This window comes from Macaca thibetana, chromosome 6, assembly GCF_024542745.1.
Source record: "Macaca thibetana thibetana isolate TM-01 chromosome 6, ASM2454274v1, whole genome shotgun sequence".
In the NCBI taxonomy this organism is placed as follows: domain Eukaryota; kingdom Metazoa; phylum Chordata; class Mammalia; order Primates; family Cercopithecidae; genus Macaca; species Macaca thibetana.
Genome location: NC_065583.1, coordinates 138,117,470 through 138,135,995, shown reverse-complemented (window position 1 = coordinate 138,135,995; position 18,526 = coordinate 138,117,470). Strand labels below are relative to the sequence as shown.

General features: G+C 40.8%; 1 protein-coding gene and 1 pseudogene across 1 annotated transcript; both read right to left on the bottom strand.

The window, feature by feature from the left end:
- Positions 1-13,670: 13,670 nt before the first annotated feature.
- LOC126957089 (40S ribosomal protein S4, X isoform-like) lies at positions 13,671-15,252 on the bottom strand (annotated as a pseudogene).
- Positions 15,253-16,993: 1,741 nt separating this feature from the next.
- Positions 16,994-18,115, bottom strand: LOC126957092 (prothymosin alpha-like). Its single transcript, XM_050794531.1, has one exon. The coding sequence runs from the start codon at positions 17,924-17,926 to the stop codon at positions 17,570-17,572; it is 357 nt and encodes a 118-aa protein (XP_050650488.1). The 5' UTR covers positions 17,927-18,115; the 3' UTR covers positions 16,994-17,569.
- Positions 18,116-18,526: the final 411 nt, after the last annotated feature.

The window sequence follows — 18,526 nt, the reverse complement described above, 5'->3', positions numbered from 1 at the left end:
ACTCCAGCCTGGGCAACAGAGCGAGACTCCATCTCAAAAAACAAACAAAAGCTAGAGAACCAATGGCAGACAAATCCCAAAGCTAGCAGGAGACAAGGAATAACCAAGATCAGAGCAGAACTGAAGGAAATAGAGACATGAAAAAAACCCTTCAAAAATTAATCCAGTTTTTTTTTAATTAATAGACTGCTAGCTAGAATAATAAGAAAAGAGAGAACCAAATAGACACAATGAGAAATGGTAAAGGGGATATCACCACTGATCCCACAGAAATACAAACAACCATAGAGAATACTATAAACACCTCTATGCACATAAATTAGAAAATCTTGAAGAAATAGATAAATTCCTGGACATGTACACCCTCCCAAGACGGAACCAGGAAGAAATTGAATTCCTGAATAGATCAAGAACAATTTCTGAAATTGAATCACTTATAAATAGCCTACCAACCAAAATAAGCCCAGGACCAGACGGATTTACAGCTGAATTTTAAAAGAGGTACAAAGAAGAGCTAGTACCATTTTTACTGAAACTATTTCAAGCAATTGAAAAGGAGCAACTCCTCCCTCATTTTATAAGGCCAGCATCATCCTAATTCCAAAACCTGGCAGAGATACAACAAAAAAAGAAAACTTCAGGCCAATATCCCTGATGAGCATTGATGCAAAAATTCTCAATAATACTAATAGTGGCAAACCAAATCCAGCAGCACATCAAAAAGCTTATCCACCATGATCAAGTTGGCTTCCTCCCCAGGATGCCAGGTTGATTCAACATATGCAAATCAATAAATGTAATTCACATAAACAGAATGAAAGACAAACCACATTATTATCTTGACACAGAAAAGGCCTTTGATAAAATTCAACATCCCTTTATGTTAAAAACTCTCAATAAGCTAGGTATTGAAGGAACATACCTCTAAATAATAAGAGCCATGTATGACAAACCCACAGCCAGTATCATACGGAATGGGCAAAAGCTGGAAGCATTCCCCTTGAAAACTGGCGTAAGACAAGGATACCCTCTCACCCCTCATATTCAACATAGTATTGGAAATTCTGACCCAAATCACAGGGTCCTGAGGCGACATTCATCCTCCTCAGTTTACGAAAACATGACGGGATTAAGATATTAAAGTAAAGACAGGCATAGGAAATCACAAGGATATTCATTGGGGAAGTGATAAGTGTCCATGAAATCTTCACAATTTATGTTCAGAGATTATAGTAAAGACAGACGTAAGAAATTATAAAAGTTTTAATTTTGGGAACTAATAAATGTCCATGAAACCTTCACAATTTATGTTTTTCCGCCACGGCTTCACCTGGTCCTTCCATTTGGGGTCCCTGACTTCCTGCAACATGCCTGAGTAATTTTTGTATTTTTAGTAGAGATAGGGTTTCACCATCTTGGTCAGGCTGGTCTGAACTCCTGATCTCGTGATCCGCCTGCCTCAGTCTCCCAAAGTGCTGAGCCACCATGCCTGGGCTTGAGCCACCATACAGGCGTGAGCCACCATGCCTGGGCTTCTGTGAGTAGGTTTTAAAGTACCCAAATACTATTGTATTGGAGTCTGTCTCTTCCTTTAGATCTAGTAATATTTGTTTTATATATCTGGGTGCTTCAGTATTGGGTGCATATATATTTAGAAATGCAGGATTCTATTGATGAATTAATTGCTTTGTCATTATATTATGATCTTCATTGTCTTTTTACTGTTGTTGTTTTACTGTCTTATCTTTTAAATAGGACATTTAATCCACTCACAGTTAGGGTTATTATTGAGATGTGAGGACTCATTCCTGAAATGAATCCTCTCCATTTTTGTTTGTGTGAGAGAGACTTTATTTCTCTTTCGTTTATGAAAGCTTCCTTGGCTGAGTATAGAATTCTTGTTTGGCAGGTTTTTGTTTTATTTTCCTCTCAGCACTTTGAATATATCATCCCATTCTCTCCTGGCCTGTGAAGTTTCTGCTGAGAAATCCTCTGTTACTCTGATGAAACTTCCCTTGTATGTGACTAGACACTTCTCTCTGCCTTTAACTTTTGACAGTTTGACCATAATGTGACAGGCAGAAGACCTTTTTGGGTTGTTATCTATTTGTGGGTATCTGAACTTCCTTTATCTGGATGTCTAAATGTCTTGCTATACTTGGAAAGTTTTCAGTCATTATTTTGGTAAAAGGTTTTTTATGCCATTGATCTTCTCTTCACCTTCTGGAACAAACAAATCCATATATTTGGTTGCTTTATGCTGTCCCATGTGTCATGTAGACTTTGCATTCTTTTTTATGAGGTTTTTTTTGTTTTGTTTTTGGGGTTTTTTGTTATTGTTGTTTGAGAACATTCCGTGCGCTGTTGAGAAGATTGTCTATTCTGCAGCAGTTGGATGAAATGCACATATATTTATTGGTTTTTTTATTTTTTTTTTTTTTTGAGACGGAGTCTCGCTCTGTCGCCCAGGCTGGAGTGCAGTGGCCGGATCTCAGCTCACTGCAAGCTCCGCCTCCCGGGTTCACGCCATTCTCCTGCCTCAGCCTCCCGAGTAGCTGGGACTACAGGCGCCCACCACCTCGCCCGGCTAGTTTTTTGTATTTTTTTAGTAGAGACGGGGTTTCACCGTGTTAGCCAGGATGGTCTCGATCTCCCGACCTCGTGATCCGCCCGTCTCGGCCTCCCAAAGTGCTGAGATTACAGGCTTGAGCCACCCCGCCCGGCCTTTATTGTTTTTTTGTTTTGTTTTGCTTTTTAATTTTTAAAAAAATGAGATGGGGTCTTGCTATGTTGACCAGACTGGTCTCGAACTCCTGGCCTCAAGTGATTCTTCCACCTCTGCCTCTTAAAGTGCTGGGATAATAGGTGTGAGCCACCATGCCTGGCCGTGTTTTTATATCCTTTTGGTTAAATGATCCCTTTATCATTATATAATGACTTTCTTGGTTTCTTTCTTTTTTTCTCCACATTGTTTTCCATAGTGGCTGTACGAGTTTATATTCCAACCAGCAGTGTAGAAGTGTTCCCTGTTCACCGCATCCATGCCAACATCCATTGTTTTGATTTTTTTTTTTTTTAATTATTATGGCCATTCTTGCAGGAGTAAAGTGGTATCACATTGTGGTTCTGATTTACATTTCCCTGATCATTAGTGATGTTGAGCATTTTTTCATATGTTTGTTGGCCATTTGTATATCTTCTTTTGAGAATTGTCTATTCATTTCCTTAGCCCACTTTTTGATGGGATTGTTTGCTTTTTTCTTGCTGATTTGTTTGAGTTCATTGTAGATTCTGGATATTAGTTCTTTGTCAGACACATAGATTGTGAAGATTTTTCTCCCACTCTGTGGGTTATCTGTTTACTCTGCTGACTGTTCCTTTTACCATGCAAAAGCTCTTCAGTTTAATTAAGACCCAGCAATTTATCTTTGTTTTTACTGTATTTGCTTTTAGGTTCTTGGTCATGAAATCCTTTCCTAAGCCAATCTCTAGAAGGGGTTTTCCAATGTTATCTTCTAGAATTTTTATATTTTCAGGTCTTATATTTAAGTCCTTCATCCATCTTGAGTTGATTTTTGTATAAGGTTAGAGATGAGGATCCAGTTTCATTTTCCTACATGTGACTAGCCAATTATCCCAGCACCGTTTGTGGAAAGGTTGAAAACCGTTATGTTTTTGTTTGCTTTGTCAAAGATCACTTGGCTGTAAGTATTTGGTTTTTTTTCTGGTTTCTCTATTCTGGTCTATTGGTCTATGTGCCTTTTTAAAAATACCAGTATCATGCTGTTTTGATCGCTATGGCCTTATAGTTTGAAATCAGGTAATGTGATACCTCTAGATTTGTTTATTTTGCTTAGTCTTGCTTTGGCTATGCGGGCTCTTTTTTGTTTCCATATGAATTTTAGAATTTTTTTTTCTAATTCTGTGAAGAATGATGGTGGTATTTTGATGGGAACTGCGTTGAATTTGTAGATTGCTTTTGGCAGTATGGTCATCTTTACAACATTATTCTATCCATCCTTGAGCATGAGATGTGTTTCCATTTGTTTGTGTCATCTATGATTTCCTTCAGCATTGTTTTGCAGTTTCCCTTGTAGAGGTCTTTCATCTCCTGGGTTAGGTATATTCCTAAGTATTTTATTTTTTGCAGCTATTGTGAAAGGGGTTGAGTTCTTGATTTGTTTCTCAGTTTGGCTGCTGTTGGTGTATAGCAGAACTACTGATTTGTGTACATTAATTTTGTATCCAGAAACTTTGCTGAATTATTTTATTAGCTCTAGGAGTTTTTTGGAGGAATCATTAAGGTTTTCTGGGTAAACAATTATATCATCAGCAAACAGAGACAGTTTGACTTCCTCTTTACTGATTTGGATGCCCTTGATTCATTTCTCTTATCTGGTTGCTCTGGCTAGCATTTCCAGTACTGTGTTGAAGAGGAGTGGTGAGAGTGGGCATCCTTGTTCCAGTTTTCAGGGGGAATGCTTTCACTTTTCCCCATTCAGTATTATGTTGGCTGTGGGTTTGTCAAAGATGTCTTTTATTACATTGAGGTATGTCCCTTGTATGCCGATTTTGCTGAGAGCTTTAATCATAAAGGGATGCTGGATTTTGTCGAATGCTTTTCCTGCATCTGTTGAAATGATTATGTGATTTTTGTTTTTAATTATGTATATGTGGTGTATCACATTTATTGACTTGAGTATATTAAACCACCCCTGCATTCCCGTTATGAAACCCACTTGATCAAGGTGGATTGTCTTTTTGATATGTTGTTGGATTCTGTTAGCTAGTATTTTGTTAAGGATTTTAGCATCTATATTCGTCAGGGATATTGGTCTGTAGTTTTCTTTTTTGGTGATGTCCTTTCTTGGTTTTGGTATTAGGGTGATACTGGCTTCATAGCATGACTTAGGAGGGTTCCCTCTTTCTCTGTCTTGTGGAATAGTGTCAATAGGATTAATGCCAATTCTTCTTTGAATGTTTGGTAGAATTCTGCTGTGAATCTGTCTGGTCCTGGACTTTTTTTTTGTTGATAATTTTTAAATTACCATTTCAATCTTGCTGCTTATTATTGGTCTGTTCAGGATATCTAATTCTTCCTGATATAAGGTAGGAGGGTTGTATCTTTCCAGGAATTTATGCATTTCTTCTAGGTTTTCTAGTTTATGTGCATTGAAGTGTTCATAGTAGCCTTGAATGATCTTTTGTATTTCTGTGGTATCAGTTGTAATATCTCCTGTTTCATTTCTTATTGAACTTATTTGCATTTTCTCTCTTCTTTTCTTAGTTAATCTTGCTTATGGTCTATCAATTTTATTTATCTTTTCAATGAACCAGGTTTTTGTTTCATTTATTGTTTGTATTGTTTTTTGTTTTAATTTCACTTAGTTCTGCTTTGATCTTGGTTATTTCCTTTCTCCTGCTAGGTTTGGGTTTGGTTTATTCTTGTTTCTCTAACTCCTTGAGGTGTTACCTTAGATTGTCTGTGCTCTTTCAGACAATTTGATGTAGGCCTTTAGGGCTATGAACTTTCGTCTCAGCACTGCCTTTGCTGTATCCCAGAGGTTTTGATAGGTTTTGTCAGTATGTCATTCAGTTCGAAGAATTCTTTAATTTCAATCTTCATTTCATTTTTGACCCAATGATCATTCAGGAGCAGGTTATTTAATTTCAAACTGGTCACCTTCCATCCCACCCCCCTCACCCCCGCCCCAGAGCACTATCCTACCTGCAAATGATCAAAGTTAGTTTTAGAACCACATGAGTAAACAAGCTATTTAGATAAACTACTCTACATTCCTGTTAATTACCCTTGCTATGTCTCAAAGAGGATTAGGCTGCCTTCAGCCCTAACTCTATCCTGAAGCTTTTGCAAAAACTTTTTGGCCTTCCAAGAAGGTTTGTGTTTTATTTTATAATTTTCCCCACCATTCTGATTGAACACCTACATCTCTCCCTTTTCTGTTTTCTGCATCAGGTCTTATGGATTGGAGAGTGCAGATGTATGCAGCAACAGGTTTGTCATGAGTGGCAGTCATTGCTCTTTTTCTGGCTTTGCATCCTAGAATTAGTAAGTAGCATAAGACAATCATGAGTATAATTAGCAACATTTTTTCTAGTCAAAGAGTGACCCCCAGGGGTGGGGATCTAAACAGGAGAGATGATCTTGCACACCCTTCCATATGGCTGTTTGTTGGGTGTGTAGATCTACAGTGTGAAGGGATTCTAAAATTTTAGTTTTAAGTTGCTTTACGTCTGCTGTTAAATTATCATGAAAGGTTCCCCAGAGGTGTTGTTTCACCTCATCCCAACTGTGCATTGATTGATTCCATGGTAGAGAAGTGACTCAGATATGCTTATGCTCCCAGTTGCAGTTTAATTGCTGTTGGAATGCCAGGGCATCTTGTCGCTCCCCACATATTTCAAAGCAGCCTCAAGGGCTTGCAGACATGCAAGAATTTTTTGATCTATACCCTGCTATAAGAGAAGTTCGTTAGACACATTTTTGACCAGGTTATCTACAAAGGCAACTGTTTGTACTGACTCAGTAATAGATGCCACAGCAATGCTAGCAGTTGCTAGGATGACTATGGCTGAGACTATAAAGGACATAAATGTAGCTATGAGTCTTTTGTGTCTGACCTGGGATAGGGCATGGTCTAAGGTGGCAAGGGCAGAGGATCCTTGCCAATCACATGTCAAATTGACTGGTATGAATGCCTCAGATTGTCTCCTTAATACCATGACACTAGTAATATTTAGATCAGATATATTGTAATTAGTGATACATGAGGCAAACCAAGCCTATCCCTGCACCTGGGTCACAAATGCGGAGTTTTGGGGTGAAATAGAAATATTGGTTCCCATAAAGAAAACATGGATGGGTAGTGCAAATCAGCTGTAACTGATCAGTATGATGGTTATACTATTGTTGTTACTGGAATTATGATATGCTCCATGCCAGGTGTCAAGGGAGGTGCCAAGATGTCCCAGGTGCCATAAAGTGTCTTGGGGCGGCATGGACTTTACTTGGGGTCTGGGATATTCCATCCCCCCATTGACCCAAATCATAGGCGAATGGGACATGGCTATGAAACTGTGATTGATGCCTTGACAGATGAGGACATCAGTAAGGCTGCCCTGCATATGGCTGTGGGGACTCCAGTCTAAGATGTTATCATTGCCTAACTGGAGGCTGTGGGCTTGTGCCCCGTGACAGACCTCCCAGCTAAAGTGAAATCCATTACTTTCCCAGTTTTGCCCTTTAGCACAGGAAGGAATGTTTGGGAAAGCGGCATTGATTGCATTACCTGGTTTAAGGCTACCTGCAACTAAGGCTGTTAAGACATTTTCTTTGCCATGATGTGGCCATAATTGTGTTTGGGCAGATACACAGTAAGTGTTAGAACCTTTTTAACTTACACACAGTGGGAAGATGGTGGAGTGATATGTAGTGTTATCTGGCACCTTAGTCCAATGTGTGCCATTACTTAGGGACCCCACTGGGTGTAAATCTATCCCTCCTAGCCAAGCAGTTATGTTATTATAGGCTGGGAAGAGGGTGTCTGCCCAGGTGACAGGGCGAAAGAAAGGTAGGTCTAAGATATGAGCCAGTAGAGTGTAGCAGGTACAGATTGCAGACAAAGGGAGAGCATAGAAAGGATCAATACCCTACGTGAGTTGCAATGTACAACAGAGAGCATAGCAAGGAACAAATTATCTGAAGTAAATGATGTCTGTGTCCGGAGCAGAATTTGTTCAGTCTCCTGAGTTATTCTCTTCAGCATCCCCCAGGTGACGTCTGGGGCTTGTGTCATCCACGGAAGCCTCATCGTCTGGGGCTGCAGATTCTGCAGGGTCAGCTCCTTCATCTCTGATACCAGGTTGGGTCCTAGCCATGCCGTGGTATGGTTTAATGCATCATGCTGGAATCCAAAGAGGACCTGAGGGGGTGTGGACACAGGCATACCCTCTTCCCCACATTAACAATTCATTTGGACCACACCATTCATTACTGTTTACATCTTTCCATAAAACTGCAGGTTTTATGTCTTGAGAGGTTTTAGCAAAGTGTTTTTCTACTGCTGATTGAAATTTGTCATCTAAATTTAGGAAATTAAGGGTAAATAAGGCTTGTGCCAATAGTGTTGGAGGGTCTTTACTCATACTTCCCCTTTCTGGCTGTTTTCTGAGCATATTTTTAAGGGTGGAGTGGGCACGTTCTACTATGGCTTGTCCTTGGGGGTTATATGGGTTGCCTGTGGAATGTTGGATATTCCACGTGTGACAAAATTGTTGAAATTGTGAGCTGGCATAAGCTGGACCATTTTCGGTTTTAATTTTTTAATTTTTGTGGGCTGCCCCATAAATGCAAAACTTAAAAGATGTTTAATGACATACTGAGGGGTGTTTGCACTAATTAGATGAGTGTTGGTATCAACAGATACATGTACATATCTAAGTTTTCCAAATGCAGGGACACGTGTAACATCTGTTTGCCATAACTGATGAAGTTCTAATCCTCTAGGGTTAACACCTGTGGAAGAAGGCCAGTGAGCTGGCAATCTGGGCATTGTAGGATAATTTGTTTAGCCAGCCTCTGGGTAAGTTCAAATTGTTTAGATAAGTTTCTCCAATTTTGGTGGAAAAATTGATGTGATTGGGTGGCTTGGTCAAGCAGTGATGTCATAACTTGTAGGTCTTGTTCATTGCCATAAGCCACTGGGCCAGGCAGAAAGCTGTGGGCTTGAATGTGTGTGATAAAAATAGGATGTGTACATTGATCTAGCAATTGCTGAAGTCGAAGAAGAAGAGCACACAGGGTGGGCTTGAGAGTGGACTTAATTAAGGCTGTTTCAGGGTTCTGCAATAAATAGTGTAAGCCAAGTCATTTACAATATTTATGGGCTGAGTGGAAAAAGTCTCCTGATATTGGAAAAAGGCCAATATCAGGGCCCCAATCTCAGCTCTCTGAGTACTAGTAAACCCAGATCAAGTGATTGAATTATGTGGTCTCCACCAGACTGCCGCTTTTCCATGTTTACCAGAACCATCAGTAAACAGTGTTAAAGCATTAGGTATGGGGGAGTGAACTATTTTTGTGGGCAAGATTACCAGGGTATGAGATAAGAAATAAAGGAGTTTATCAGCAGGAAGTATGTGCCCTATTTGTCCTGTGTAATCAGAGAAAGCTATTTGCAGATCGATAGATACTGGCAATACTGCTTCAAATTGCTTCTTATTTAAAGGAATCCTGATGGCATCAGGGTCATAACCTCGTAACTGATTGCACCGTTTGTGGCCTGAATAGATGATTTTAGTAAGTAACTGACTATAGGAAGATAGCGTTTTAGTCCCGGTATGTCAGCAAAAAACCCATTCTAGGAAGCTTAGCCCGGGGCCACCTGTCCTATTAACCCTGTAGGGGAGTGTTTGGTAAGAAAGATGAACAATTAGATTGAATAGCGTCAATGCAATCTAGCTGCCTCTGAGAGATGGCTTGTTCTATTTCCTCGATTTCCCTTTTTGCTGCAGGGGTTAAATATCTGGTAGAATCCAGGGCTGGATTGCCTTTTAAGATAGAAAACAGGTTTTGTAGTTTATCAGTAGGAATCCCCAAAGTGGAGTGGAGCCAGTTAATATCGCACAGTAATTTCTGATAATCATTTAAGGTGTGTAAGTTGCTAGTATTTAATTTAACCTTCTGAGGTCTTACTGACAAGAAAGTTAGTATGTACCCAAGATATTTCCAAGGAGAGGACATTTGTACTTTTTCAGGTACAATGATTAAATCTCTTAGCTGTGTATTCTTTACGACAGAGGACTATAAATTTAAAAGTATTGGCTCCGTTGGGGCTGCTAGTAGAAAATCATCCATAAAATGAATAATCTTGCAATCAGGAAATTCTTTTCTACTAGGGAGCAAGGCTTGATTTACATGATACTGACACATGGTAGGACTATTTATCATTCCATGAGGAAGCACTTTCCAATGAAATTGACAAGCTGGCTTTTCTTTATTGATAGCTGGTATTATAAATGCGAATTTTTCTCTGTCCTGTTCTGCTAGGGGAATCATATGAAAACAATCTTTTAAGTCAATAATGATTATAGGCCAATCTTGAGGAATTGCTGTGGGGGAAGGGAGTCCCTGCTGAAGGGGTCCCATAGGTTGCAAATTGGCATTAATAGCACATAGGTCATGCAAAAGTCTTCATTTCCCAGACTTTTTGGGAATGACAAAAATGGGTGAATTCCAAGGGCTGTTAGATAATTCAACATGCCCAGCTTTCAGTTACTCCTCAACTAATTCATGGGCCCTCTGTAATTTCTCTCCCTTCAGAGGCCACTGTTCTACCCAAATTGGATCTTGAGAGAGCCAGGTCAGGGGTAGGGGAGGAATAATAACAGTGGCCATTGTTAGAAAGGAGTCTGCAGAGTAACCCCCCATTGGGCTAATAGGTCCCATCCCCAAAGATTAACAGGGATGGGCATGATTAGAGGTTGTATAACTACCTTTCTTCCTTCTGAATCACAGCATGTTAGGGGGTGTGTGCTCTGCCTGGCCGTGTGTGCCTCCATGGTGCTGACAATTTTCTGTTTCTCAGTGACCCAAAGCCAAGTTTCTGACAAATTTTGATCACTAATGATTGAAATGTCCACCCCTGTGTCCAATAAGCCAGTAAAATTCTTATTTCCAATTTTTTCATGGGTCCCTGATCAGTGATTAATTGATTCCAATATACTGCTGTGTCTCCTGTGCTCCCAAAACTTCCCTTTCCCCTTTCCTTTCCATAGGCATTGGGGACCCAGTGTGATAAAATCAGTAACTGAGCTGTCTTTGACCCAGGGGGAAGAATATGCAGACCTTTACAGTCCATCATAACCAATATCTCCCCCTGATAATCACTATCAATTACCGCGGTGAGCACAATAATTCCTTTACTGGATAGGCTAGACCACCCCAGGACTAATCCCAGAGGCAGCGGACCCCAGATCCCAGTTGCAACCCTTTTAAGGTCTTTTCCTTCTTTTAGCACTAATTCGTTGGGGCAGAGTAAGTCCAGTCCTGTGTTCCCAGTGGTGGCTGCTCTGAGAGAGAGGACTGTGGGCTTCCCATCTGACCGAGGAAAGCTGCTGGCATTGCCCCAGCTGGGAGTGGGGCCTGGGGCTGGCCCCTCATGAAATTGCCTGACTGGTTTTTTATGGGGTTGGTGTTTTTTATCAAATTTAGACCTGCAATGTTTTGCCCAATGTTTCCCCTTCCTACATCGGGGACATATAGAAGGGGGTTCTTTCCCTGAGTTACTGTGGTCTCTACTATGGGGGCATTCCCTCTTTATATGACCTGGCTCTCCACATAGAAAACAATTTGGGTTTCTTTCCCTTTTCACTTTAGGAGGCCTTAATGCCATAGTCAATATTTTGGCTTTGTGTGTCTCGGTTCCTACCAGCTGACACGCTCATATAAGCTCCCCGACTGTGGCTGCCTTTCCTCTGATTGCCTGCGGGCAAACCACATTAAGTTTCAAAAGTCAATTGCAACAATAAGATATCAGCAGCTTGGGTGTGACTAATTTGTCTCTTAATTGCCTGGATTAACCAATTGATAAACTCAACAAATGGCTCCCGAGGCCCTTGTCAAACATTTACGAAAGATCCCTGTTGAACTCCGCTTTTGGGAATTCGGTCCCAAGCCCTGAGAGCACACACAGACACTTGAGCATAGGCCTGGGGATCAAAATCTAGTTGTACATTGGCATGAGGACCCCTCCCCTGGAGCATATCAGTTGTTATGTCTTACCCGGCTGCCTTATTCTGCTTGGCTTGTTCACACCACTCATTGTATTCTGCCTTCCAGAGGAGGTATTGGCTAGGCTCCAAAGTTGTTTTAGCTAGCATTGACCAGTCCCATGGGGTCATACGGAAGTGGCCTTTCAAGGCCTCAATCATTCCTTTCATAAATGGGCTAGCGGCTCCATTTTCTTTAATGCTTTTTCTTAGCTCTTTATAAGCGTTAAAAGAAACGAGTTTATGTACCTGATTGCTATGTCGGTCTTGCATTACTGGGCAGGCTAAAAGCTCCCCCTCTAATGCTGCTTGCTTAAGACAAGGCCCCATAGCTGGAATGTGTTTCTTGTCTTTTTTCCTACTTATTGGAGGAGGGGGCTCAGGCAAAACCTCCATTTCCTCTTTGTTATTTTGGCCTGGTGATAGTGGGGCTGAGGGAAAAGGAGGCAGCAAGGCAGGTGATATTTCCTCCTCCTTCCCCTTTTTAGGCTTTTCTGTGTCTAATGGGACCAAAGCCGTCCTTACTAGAGCCCATAGTGTTAAAGATGATGCTGGGACCTGTTGCCCTTGTGCATAATGCTGTTTAAGATTTCTCCCTACTTGTTCCCCGAGTTCTACATGTAGCATGCCTTCTTTCGGGAGCCATGGATTATGGTTTACTACAGTTTGCATTAGGTCTCTTAACTGAGCCTGGGAAACTGAGGCTCCACTAGCCTTAAGCAGCTGTTTCAACACTTTTATATACTGTTTCTGATGAGCTGATAACTGTTGTCCCATGATGAAACCTCAGCCTGAATAATCTCCCCTGAACTTGGAGATCCCAAGTGGGCACCAATGACTTACTGATTACTCACTGACCACATGGTCCTTTTCACTTTTGTTTTCGAGGGGTCTGTCGTGCTTCCTTCACAGTGTTGGTCTCAGTGGGGTCACCACCTGTGGGGGTCTGTCCTGCAGACCCTGACTCAACGATGGATGAATACGTACATGGACACAGATATTATGCTTGTCATTCCAGCTGAGGGTTCAGGCCACTTACAGACTCTAAGAAGGGTGCTGTCACCCGCGGCCCTGACTCTCTGGCCCTCCCAGCATTTATTCATTACATATTAAATGACAAAAGTCTCAGGTAAACACCATTAGAGGGTAATCAACCTGGTCGCCTTCCTCCAATCCCCTCCCTACAGAGCACTATGCTGCCTGTAGATGATCAAAGGTTAGTTTTAGAACCACATGAGTAAACAAGCTATTTAGATAAACTACTCTACATTCCTGTGTTAATTACCTTTGCTATAGCTCAAAGAGGATTAGGCTGCCTTCAGCCCTAACTCTATCCTGAAGTTTTTGCAAAAACCTTTTGGCCTTCCAAGAAGGTTTGTGTTTTATTTTATAATTTTCCCTACCATCTTGATTGAACCCCTAGAGATTTCCAGTTTTATTCCACTGTGGTCTGATAGAGTGCTTCATATAATTTCAATTTTCTTAAATTTATTGAGGCTCGTTTTGTGGCCTATCATATGGTCTATCTTGGAGAAAGTTCCATGCACTGTTGAATAGAATGTTTATTCTGCGATTGTTGCATGGAATGTTCTGTATGTATCTCTAAGTCCATTTGTTCCAGGGTATAGTTTAAATCCATTGTTTCTTTGTTAACTGTCTTGATGACCTGTCTAGTGCTGTCAGTGGAGTATTGAAGTCCCCACTATTATTGTGTTGCTGTCTATCTCATTTCTTCGGTCTAGTAGTAATTATTTTATAAATTTGGGAGCTCCAGTGTTAGGTGCATATATGTTTAGGATTGTGATATTTTCCTGTTGGACATGTCCTTTTATCATTATATAATGTCCCTCTTTGTCCTTTTAAACTGCTGTTGCTTTTTTTTTTCCTATTAATCATGCCACATTATTTTTAATTATGTACAAAGATTTAACATGTCACCCAAGGACCATTTCACCCACTGCTCTATTTGGCCCCCAGTCTTTTGTCTTTCTCTTCAGCAATAGTGAGACAGATACCATTTCCTCGGGGAAGAGAAATCCATGGTTTGTTGCCCTTGCCAATTACAAAAATGTTGGAAAGTTGAGTGGCAAAGCTGGTGCCATTGACATCTTTCACGTGAACCATGTCAAAAGATGCAGGGTGCCTCTCTCTGTTGGTGATCATACCAATTCTTCCCAGGATAGCACCTCCAGTCACCACACATAGGTTACCAGTGTACCAGTGTCAAACTTGATGAAACCAGTAATCTTGCCAGTCTCCAAATCAATCTGAATGGTATCATTTACCTTGATGAGGGGATCAGGGTAGTGGATGCTGCGAGCATCACGAGTCACCAGATGAGGGATTTCTTTTGTGCCCGCAAAGATTTTTCTCACTTTGCCCCATTTGTACTTAGCTTCCTCAGGTGTAATATGATGTACAGCAAAGTGACCCTTGGTGTCATAGGTCAGATGGAAATTATCTCCCATCTTGTCAATGCTGATGATATCCATGAATCCAGCAGTGTAGGTTATATCAGTTCGGAACTTGCCATCAACCTTAATGAACCCCTGCATGCAAATCTTTACTTCATCTCCTGTCAGGGCATTCTTAAGTCTGTTCCTTAGGAAAATGATGAGGGGGAGACACTCTCTCAACTTGTGATGGCTGGTGGATGGACAAGGAGCAAACACACTGGTCAATTTATCCAACATCCAATGTTTTGGAGCTGCTACCCACTTCAGATGCTTCTTGGGACCACAAGCCATGGCTGCATTAGGCAAGGAAAGAGGACCTCTCTCTTCCAGTGTGCGTAGAAATTCTAAACTGCTGTTACTTTAAAGTTGGTTTTGTCTGATATAAGAATAGCTATTCCTTCTTACTTTTGGTGTCCATTTGCATGAAATGTCTTTTCCCATCCCTTTACCTTAAGTTTATATGAGTCCTTATGTGTTAGATGAATCTCTTGAAGGTAGCAGGTGGTTGGTTGGTGAATTCTTATCCATTCTGCCATTCTGTATCTTTTTTTTTTTTTTTAGATGGAGTCTCGCTCTGTTGCCCAGGCTGGAGTGCAATGGCATGATCTCAGCTCACTGCAACCTCCGCCTCCCGGGTTCAAGCAATTCTCCTGCCTCAGCCTCCTGAGTAGCTGGGATTACAGGTGTGTGCCACTACAACTGGCTAATTTTTGTATTTTAGTAGAGATGGGGTTTCACTAATTTGGTCAGGCTGGTCTCAAACGCCTGACCTCGTAACCCGCCCAACTCAGCCTCCCAAAGTGCTGGGATTACAGGTGTGAGCCACTACACCTGGCCCATTCTGTTTCTTTTAAGTGGAGCATTTAGGCCATTTACATTCACTGTTAGTATTGCAATGTGAGATACTATTCCCTTCATTGTGTTATTTGCTGCTTGTATACCTTGGGTTTTTGTTTTTGTTTTTTAAGTTGTATTTTTGTTTTGTAGGTCCTGTGAGATTTATGCTTTTAAGAGGTTCTGTTTTGATCTGTTTGCTGGATTTGTTTCAACATTTAGAGCTCCTTTTAGCTATTCTTTATATATATATATAATTATATACATGTATATAATTATAATTATAATTATATACATGTATATAATTATATACATGTATATAATTATTGTTATTATACTTTAAGTTCTAGGGTACATGTGCACAATGTGCAGATTTGTTACATATGTATACATGTGCCATGTTGGTGTGCTGCACCCATTAACTCTTCATTTACAATAGGTATATCTCCTAATGCTATCCCTACCTCTTCCCAACCCCATGATAGGTCCTGGGGTGTGTTGTTCCCCGTCCCGTGTCCAAGTGTTCTCATTGTTCAGTTCCCCCTATGAGTGAGAACATGCAGTGTTTGGTTTTCTGTCCTTGCAATAGTTTGCTGAGAATGATGGTTTCCAGCTTCATCCATGTCCCTACAAAGGACATGAACTCATCCTTTTTTATGGCTGCATATATTCCATGGTGTATATGTGCCACATTTTCTTAACCCAGTCTATCATTGATGGACATTTGGGTTGGTTCCAAGTCTGCTATTGTGAATAGTGCCGCAATAAACATATGTGTGCATGTGTCTTTATAGCAGCATGATTTATAATCCTTTGAGTATATACCCAGTAATGTGATGGCTGGGTCAAATGGTATTTCTAGTTCCAGATCCTTGAGGAATCACCACACTGTCTTCCACAATGGTTGAACTAGTTTACAGTCCCACCAACAGTGTAAAATTGTTCCTGTTTCTCCACATCGTCTCCAGCACCTGTTGTTTCCTGACTTTTTAATGATTGCCATTCTAACTGGTGTGAAATGGTATCTCATTGTGGTTTTGATTTGCATTTCTCTAATGGCCAGTGATGATGAACATTTTTTCATGTTGGCTGCATAAATGTCTTCTTTTGAGAAGTGTCTGTTCATATCCTTTGCCCACTTTTTGATGGGGTTGTTTGATTTTTTTTCTTATAAATTTGTTTAAGTTCTTTGTAGATTCTGGATATTAGCCCTTTGTCAGATGGGTAGATTGCAAAAATTTTCTCCCATTCTGTAGGTTGACTGTTCACTCTGATGGTAGTTTCTTTTGCTGTGCAGAAGCTCTTTAGTTTAATTAGATCCCATTTGTCAATTCTGGCTTTTGTTGCCGTTGCTTTTGGTGTTTTAGACATGAAGTCCTTGCCCATGCCTATGTCCTGAATGGTATTGTCTAGGTTTTCTTCTAGGGTTGTTATGGTTTTAGGTCTAACATTTAAGTATTTAATCCATCTTGAATTAATTTTTGTATAAGGTGTAAGGAAGGGATCCAGTTTCTTAGCTGTTCTTGTAATGGCAGCTTGGTAGTGGTGAATTCTCTCAGCATTTGCTTGCCTGGAAAAGACTATCTTTCCGTCATATATGAAGCTCAGTTTCATTGGATACAGAATTCTTGGCTGCTAATTGTTTTGTTTGAGGAGGCTGAAAATAGGCCCCAATCCTGTCTAGCTTGCAGAATTTCTGCTGAGAAATCTGCTGTTAATCTGACAGGTTTTCCTTTATAGGTTACCTGGTGCTTTTTTCTCACAGCTCTTAAGATTCTTTCCTTCATCTTTTTTTTTTTTTTTTGTTAGAACAACTCAGCAAAATAAAATTCCTGTTTATTGTTGGACAACATTGTTTCACACATACATCAAACAGGCCAAAAAAAATAAACAGCAACTTCATAGACAAAAAAGGAAAAAAAAGAAACCTTTTATCTTTGGCCTTTTTAACCATCTCATACAAACCAACTACTTATAGTACAGCTAAGTACATACACAAAAAAGTTACTGGAATGCTCGGAATAAGATTGTTTTTCTGTTGTCGTTTTTGCTTTTTTTACAAGGTTTTTTTTCTCCTTTGAGATTATAATGAACATGGTCACACCACAAGTAAAGTCAGAAGTAGGACAGAGAACGCTCCGAAGGCTGGTTTGGTCATCCGAGATCATTAAAAATGGCTGACCCTAACAATATGTACAAAAATATAAAATGTAAATAAAAAATACAAACAAATTTCCTTTTTAAAGTACTTTTAAGAAAAAAAGCAGGGCCTTGGAAGTTTTGGTTCTTTTTTCCTCCCCTGTTGCAAATTCTCATGGTTTGGGTGGGGTGGTGGAGAGCGCGTGTCATCTGCGGTTGGCACTGCCCACGGTGGGCGGGCGCGCGGGCCTCTCTACTCGAAGGTGACCACGTTTAGATTCTGAAAGGGGAAGTGGAGGGTGAATAGGTCACGGTGGCCTTTTTTAGTTTAACTTTTCCTTTTTTGCTGTCTAGTCATCCTCGTCGGTCTTCTGCTTCTTGGTATCAACATCGTCATCCTCATGATCTTCAGCTGCCCGCTTGCCCGTAGCTGACTCAGCTTCCTCATCTTCATCTCCATCCTCTTCCTCACCATCACCTTCTTCTTCCTCCTCCTCTTCCTCCCCACCTTCTTCCTCTTCTTCATCTACCTCATTGTCAGCCTCTTGCTCCCCATTTTCCTCATTAGCATTCCCGTTAGCAGGGGCGTCTCTTCCATTTTCTGCCTCTTCCACAACTTCCTTCTTCTCCTTTAAGTCCTTGGTGGTGATTTCGGAGCTGGTGTCTACGGCTGCCTCTGACATGGTGGGGCACGCCGGTGATCCCATGCAGGGGATTTAAAAAGAAAGCGAGAGTTCAGGGACTCTGGCGATAAAGCTGCGGGAGTCCGCGGCGGCGGAGGAAGCGCGCGGCGGAGGCGGCTGCGGCGAGCAAGGAGGCGGACGAGGAACAATGCAAAGATGGCTTTTCAGAGCAGCCAGTGGGGGGGCTTTCCTTCATCTTAAATTTAGATAACCTGATGGCAGTGTGCCTAGGTGATGATCTTTTGCGATGAATTTCCCAGGTGTTCTTTGTGCTTCTTGTGTTTGAATATCTAGGTCTCTAGCAAGGCCAGGGAAATTTTCCTCAATTATTCCCTCAAATATGTTTTCCAAACTTTTAGATTTATCTTCTTCCTCAGGAATGCTGATTATTCTTAGGTGAATGGATTCGTTTAACATAATCGTAGACTTCTTAGGGGCTTTGTTCACATTTCTTATTCTTTTTTGTTTGCCTTTGTTGGATTGGGTTACTTTGAAGACATTATCTTCGAACTCTGAATTCTTTCTTCTACTTACTCGATTCTATAGTTGAGACTTTCCAGAGCATTTTGCATTTCTATAAGTGTTTCTATTGTTTCCCTGAAGTTTTGATTATTTTTTATTTAT

What these genes read in the sequence shown, in the direction of transcription:
- LOC126957092 (XM_050794531.1), bottom strand. Translation starts at nt 17,926, where the DNA reads ATGGGATCACCGGCGTGCCCCACCATGTCAGAGGCAGCCGTAGACACC.